The sequence below is a fragment of the Cucurbita moschata genome, unplaced genomic scaffold (assembly GCF_002738365.1).
Source record: "Cucurbita moschata cultivar Rifu unplaced genomic scaffold, Cmos_1.0 Cmo_Scf00023, whole genome shotgun sequence".
Lineage (NCBI taxonomy): Eukaryota > Viridiplantae > Streptophyta > Magnoliopsida > Cucurbitales > Cucurbitaceae > Cucurbita > Cucurbita moschata.
The window spans coordinates 2,347,966-2,354,150 of NW_019268539.1; the positions used below are offsets into that span (position 1 = coordinate 2,347,966).

General features: G+C 36.3%; 2 protein-coding genes across 2 annotated transcripts; one reads left to right on the top strand and one right to left on the bottom strand.

The window, feature by feature from the left end:
• The first annotated feature begins 1,020 nt into the window (after positions 1-1,020).
• LOC111460064 lies at positions 1,021-1,866 on the top strand. Its single transcript, XM_023103148.1, has 3 exons — positions 1,021-1,218; positions 1,329-1,374; positions 1,636-1,866. Exons 1-3 carry the CDS (start codon positions 1,099-1,101, stop codon positions 1,689-1,691), a joined length of 222 nt encoding a protein of 73 aa, XP_022958916.1. The 5' UTR covers positions 1,021-1,098; the 3' UTR covers positions 1,692-1,866.
• A 1,913-nt stretch (positions 1,867-3,779) lies between these two features.
• Positions 3,780-5,731, bottom strand: LOC111460063 (probable protein phosphatase 2C 35). Its single transcript, XM_023103146.1, has 2 exons — positions 4,158-5,731; positions 3,780-4,040 (listed from the first exon to the last, which is right to left on the bottom strand). The coding sequence occupies exons 1-2, from the start codon at positions 5,055-5,057 to the stop codon at positions 3,903-3,905; spliced, it is 1,038 nt and encodes a 345-aa protein (XP_022958914.1). The 5' UTR covers positions 5,058-5,731; the 3' UTR covers positions 3,780-3,902.
• Positions 5,732-6,185: the final 454 nt, after the last annotated feature.

Sequence of the window (6,185 nt, forward strand, 5' to 3'; positions counted from 1 at the left end):
TTTTTTTTTTTTTTTTTTTTTTTTTTAATTTTAAATATTTTAAATTACTGATATTTCGGAAAAGGGCGTTGGGCCCTTGATGATCCAACTCTCTGTGGATGGAACAAATGGGCCGAGTATAATATCTTGTAAGAGGGTTTGTCCAGTGAGTTGCTCGAATGAACACGTTTACTCGTTTTATTAGGGTTTAGGGTTTGTCTAGTGAGTTGCTCAAATGAACACGTTTACTCGTTTTATTAGAGTTCAGGGTTTGTCTAGTGAGCTACTCGAATGAACACGTTTACTCGTTTTATTAGGTTTTAGGGTTTGTCTAGTGAGCTACTCGCATGAACACGTTTACTCATTTTATTAGGTTTTAGGTTGTCTAGTGAGCTGCTCGAATGAACACGTTTACTCGTTTTATTAGGGTTTAGGGTTTGTCTAGTGATCTGCTCGAATGAACACGTTTACTCGTTTTATTAGGATTTAGGATTTATCTAGTAAATTATGCTTGAATGAACATGTATATTCATATTATTAGAGTTTAGGGATTATCTAGTGAGTTGTGCTCGAGGGAACACGTTTATTCGATTTATTAGGGTTTAAATTTTATTTAGTGAGTTGTACTCGAATCAACACTTTTATTCATTTTATGTAACAGCCCAAGTCCACCACTAGTAGATATTGTCCGCTTTGACCCGTTATGTATCATTATTAGCCTCACGGTTTTCAAACTCGTTTGTTAGGGAGAGGTTTCCCCACCCTTATAAGCTACGGTTCATTCTCCGCTCCAACCGAGATGTGGGATCTAACAATCCACTCCCTTGAGAAGAAACCCGAAAAGAAAAATACATACAGGACAATATTTACTACCAGTAGGAAGTTTTATAATAATGGCTGCAATTTAGCCTTTTTTTTATTCTATAAAAATTTGAAAAAGTATAATATAATTTACTATAGTTAATAATTAATTATTATTTTAAATTTTAATTAAAAATAAGTAACGTTAATATGAAGAAAAAAGAACCTATAATACAGGAAAATTCCATTTTAATTATTCCCTTAACTTGAGCAGTTCGAACTGCCTGTAAAATTAGCGTCGTACCTGAACGTAGAAAAATGGGGAATCCGCCGATTTCGCCGGAGAATCAGCCGCCTCTTCACGGGAGCGACGCCGACGCCGACGACGAGAACGTCAAGCAGCTCAATGAATGCTCCTCTTTCTACTTATCGTTACAGGTTCTTCGTGGCCATTGCGATCGTCATCTTCTTCTTTTTTACGTTCTGCTAAAACCCTAAGCCCTGAACTGCTAATTGATGTTTATTGTCTTGATCACCATAATTTTCAGGAATGTCTTATCAAAACTAACAGGAACTGGAAAGATTGCCAGGCTGGTACGCCGCCATCTCTCATTTCTTCTGGTTCTAAGTTCTAGGATTGTTTAGCTTCATCTCTGAATCGTATTGATTTTATTTTATTTTTTCGTTTGAAGTATTTATCCCTTAGATCGAACTGGAATTCATTGTCGCAATCGGCCAACATCTCGCCTGATTCTTACAAATTTGAAATTCCAATGTCTATTTTGAGTAATCCTTTAAATTTTCATCTAAAATGACTGTTCTAATGTATGATCTCACCACTGATTTGTCTGGCAGAGGTTCAAGCTTTGAAGGCTTGCAATGAGAGAAGGAAAACTGGCCATGGCAAGTGAAGGTTCTGGAAAGGAGCATAGTGTACCAGATAACATCTAAGATATTGGCTTTACTCATTCACAATTTTGTTATATTGACTCGTTTAAACGTATTTTGAGATATCTAAAAGCTTGATTGTTCTGAAACCTTATTATTATGTCAAGCTATGCTTATCTTAGCCCTTTTTCTGCTCGTGACCCGAGAATTTGAATCATACAACAAAAGGGTATATATTAGCCGATCGTTACCTCAAAAAAGAGTATATATTAGTTGCCGTCGAGCTATGCTTATATTACCCATATTTCTGCTAGGGACCTAAGATCTTGAGAATCTGAATCATACAACAAAAGAGTATATAATAGCGGCTCGTTACCTCAAAAAAGAGTATATATTAGTTGCTGTTGAGCTATGCTGATCTGAGAATTTGAATCTCAAAAGACTATATATTAGCTGCTCGTTACCTCAAAAAAGAGTATATATTAGTTGCTGTTGAGCTATGCTTACGTTAGTCTTATTTCTGCTCGGGACCTAAAATCTGAGAATTTGAATCTCAAAAGAGTATATATTATTAGCTGCTCGTTACCTCAAAAAAAGAGTATGTATTAGTTGCTGTCGAGCTATGCTTATGTTAGCCCTATTCTGTTCGTGACCTAAGATTTGAGAATTTGAATCATAAAACAAAAGAGTATATATTACCTGCTCGTTGCCTAAAAAAAGAGTATATATTAGTTGTTGTCGAGCTATGCATATGTTAGTCCTATTTCTACTCGTGACTGAGAATTTGCATCATACAACATAAGAGTATATATTAGCTGCTCGGTCCTTCAAAAAAGAGTATATATTAATTGTTGTTGAGCTATGTTTATGTTGGCCCTATTTCTGCTCATGACCTGAGATACGAGAATTTTAACCATACAACAAAAGGGTATATATTAGCTGCTCGTTACTTGAAAAAAGAGTATATATTAGTTGTTGTCGAGGTATGCTTATGTTAGTCCTATTTTTGCTCGTGAGATCGGAGAATTTGAATCATACAAACATTGAAATAAGAAATTTGTTTGAAATCATGTATTTTTCAGGGCCCTCTGACCAACAATTGGTGATGATCAGCCACAAGTTTACTAAACTACTGACATGACACTTATCAGGGATGGATCTACCTTGAGCAACAGGAAAGAAGGGGAAGTTTTCTCTATATACCATACCATGCCAGCCAGAATTGAAGAGACAAGGTAACAAGAGTGGGGTCTGAAACTTGTTTATCATTGAGCTTTGAAGTTAACCCACCTCATTAAATTCCCTTCTTCGTCTTGTCCTTTTAATGGAACTGTAGATTTTCACTTTCGATCTCTTATCAACCTTCTCTGTCTCTATCAACTTAGTTGGTCCAATGCTAAGCTGGAAGATGACTAATTGTTTCTCTTTGCGAAGTATCTTAGAAATTCAAGAATACAAGCACAGCTAATAGATATTGTTTTTTTTTGGCTTTTCCTTTCGGACTTCTCTTCTAGGTGGCTTTTAAATGTCTCTGTTAGGGAAAGGTTTTTCGTTCTCCTCCACCCCCGACGTGGGATCTCATAATCCACCCCCCTCCAGGACTCAGCGTCCTGGTTGGCACTCGTTTCTCTCTCCAATTAACGTGGGATCTCATATATTACCTTTTAGGTTTCGTAGCAAGTCTCTTCTGCTGGTGGATGGATGTTACAGCAGGCTACAGCTTGAAGAAACAAGCTTTCTCCGTCGCGAAAAGCGCCTACAAGTACAAGTTAGTTTGGAATGACTTTTTAAGTGTTTAAAACACTTTTTTTCATTCTACGTTGACTCTAAATTTAACCGTTCAACGATGTAAAACGGAAGAGATTAAGGTCTCTCATTAGCTTTAGAACCACAATTGTCGGGTTCTGATTTGTTGCAACGACATCTTGAGAGTTTGGTTCGGTAGGTAGATTTGAGAAATTGATTCTCAAAGAAGCAATCTCCAATATTATCTAGAGTTAGAACCACTCAAACAAGGGAGGGAGGAACATGGTTTCGAGGCTAATGAATTGATAGAGATGAGAAAGCTAAGCATTGAACCATTAATTTTCATATCAAAATATAGGCTCATATCAAAATGTGTCGCGACTTTTTCTTCTTTTTTCATATCCAAAATAATCCTGCATTCGGTCGTCGAAAACTATATCATTATCATATTCGAGAACAAAAAATGGCCGAAATAATTCTCGTAAATTTCATACATTAGACAAGCCTTTTATATGAACAATAATGATCGTGATATCATCAGTTCGATTTTCATGTTCCATCCATAGTTTATAGGACTCGGCTGCAATGGCAGTGCATGCATCTTGAGGATCTGCATAACTTGATGCCTAAACGAACAAAAAGAAAACATCAGAAATTTTAACACGAGCTTCATATCTACAAGACTTTAACATGGAAATCGAGAGATCATGACGATTTGACTAGAAATCGATCACATTACGTACCATATCAACAACAGTTTGACTCGAAAGGAACTCGAAAACTCCATCACTAGCAACCACAAAGAACAGATGATTAGCCTTAAGCTGAAGAACTAAAACCTCAGGAACAGCAATTACACCAATCTTCTCTGCAGTACTATCTCCTATGCTCCTGGTAAATGCAGTCCCAGGATACAAACCATTTTGAACCCAGAGTCGAGGCGGGTCGCCGCCCTGGCTCTCTTCGTCGCCCCAGCACTGAATATCAGGATCCATAAGCCCTTCCACTTGATCAACACTAAGAACTCTAGCCCCACAAAGCCTAACTCTCTCATACTCATCCTTTCTAAATGGTGTTTGATCGTTTGACAAGTCCTTGGCAAGGACACGGTTCCCTTCCTTTACTGCAATTACAGCTCTTGAATCGCCCACATTGGCCACATAAAGGGTATCCCCAACAACAAGAACTGTAATAGCAGTTGTTCCACTCATTGAATCATCAATTTCACTTGTATGCAGCTCATCATTTGTACACAAAAATGCTGAATTATAAGCTTGTACAGGATTATCCAACAATTTGGGATCATTACAAAGCTTTTCTATTAGCTTATCCTTCACAAAATTTGAACACTGCATTCCAAATTGACCATGCCCATCAAAAACACCAAAGAAATGAGCATTTGGGTTACCTTGAATGCTTGTTCTAATGCAGAAACTGTCTTGATTTTCTTTATCAGGGGATTCAGGGTAGAACCCACGCCGAGACAGCACCAAGTATTCCAAGTGATAGTTGTGCGAAGCAACAGGAATGAACTCCAATGATCTTTCGATCACTGTGTTCTTATCTTCTTGATGAAAGTCTTGGGATTCTCCAACCAATGATTTTGGGTAGCGACAGCAACATTTTGTGTGTATACAACCCATGTTTTTCAAATGGAAGATGCAGAAAACTAGAAAAGCTGAGAGTTCGAACTTGCAGGCAAGGTGTTCGATGAAAGTCCTCAAAGAAAAAGTACCATAAATTTACAAAATACCCAACTCTGTAGCAAAACCCGGATATTTCTTACATTATCTAACCAAATCCCATCATTTTCCAGGAGGAAAAGCCAGATTTTCAGAAGAAAAGTTGAGAATACGCAAATGAACAGCAAAATCTATGTACAAAAACAGAGAGAAAACCTTCAAACGAAAGCTTACTTTTACTTCGAGTAAATTTCCTCCTGACGCAAAGGCAAGCACCGAATAGGGGATCAAAAATCAAGAAATTAATCTGAACAAACAAGAACAGATAATATTTCAAGCAAGCGATTGATAAGTAACAGCAAGTTATGAACAAAAAACAGAGGAAAAGGGGAGGCGAAATGAAGCGGGGAAAATTCTATTACGCTTTTGGAGAAAGATCACAGCTCGAGGCGATAGAAAAAGCGAGAAATCGAGAAAAAATTAACCCTAAGAACAAAATTTGTAGTGGAAAGAGTTGATGGAATGTCGGATTTTGAAGCTAACGAAACAACACTCGAAGCTTTCAGTGAGAGAATGAGAGAGAGAGAGAGAGCACAGGCAAGGTACAAGATTGGACACCGAAGTGACCCAAAAACAGTATGGAAAAATTGTTACCAAAATGATTTTTTTTTTTTTTTCTGGTAATGGAGAATTCTAATTTTTCCTTCTTTTTTTTCGTCCACATGTGATAATATAATTTTTTAAGTTATTTAAAATCAATATTTTAAAAATATTTTAATTGAAATTATGCAACGTCCAAAAAAACCCCATGAGATTATGACGTATTAAATTGTGGAAATATATTTTTTTTATTAAAATTAATGAATTTATAAATATTTTTATACTGATTTTCATTAAAATTAATTTGTGGCCCAATTATTGGCCAAATTCAAATAACACAAAAAATTTAAGGTCAAAAATGAATTTTCTTTTCTTTTCTTTTAAACCTTTAAGACTGAAATTTCCAAATTATTCTTAATTTTGTTTGCTAAAGATATTATTTGTACAAGTTTCGGTCATTGTCCCGTTATGAACAGTTAAAAGTCTATA

Bases quoted from the DNA above. Each gene is read 5' to 3' on its own strand.
- LOC111460064 (XM_023103148.1), top strand. From the start codon at position 1,099: ATGGGGAATCCGCCGATTTCGCCGGAGAATCAGCCGCCTCTTCACGGG. The intron at 1,219-1,328 runs GTTCTTCGTGGC...CATAATTTTCAG, and splicing joins CTTTCTACTTATCGTTACAG to GAATGTCTTATCAAAACTAA. The intron at 1,375-1,635 runs GTACGCCGCCAT...TTTGTCTGGCAG, and splicing joins CTGGAAAGATTGCCAGGCTG to AGGTTCAAGCTTTGAAGGCT.
- LOC111460063 (XM_023103146.1), bottom strand. From the start codon at position 5,057: ATGGGTTGTATACACACAAAATGTTGCTGTCGCTACCCAAAATCATTG. The intron at 4,041-4,157 runs GTACGTAATGTG...TTGTTCGTTTAG, and splicing joins GTCAAACTGTTGTTGATATG to GCATCAAGTTATGCAGATCC.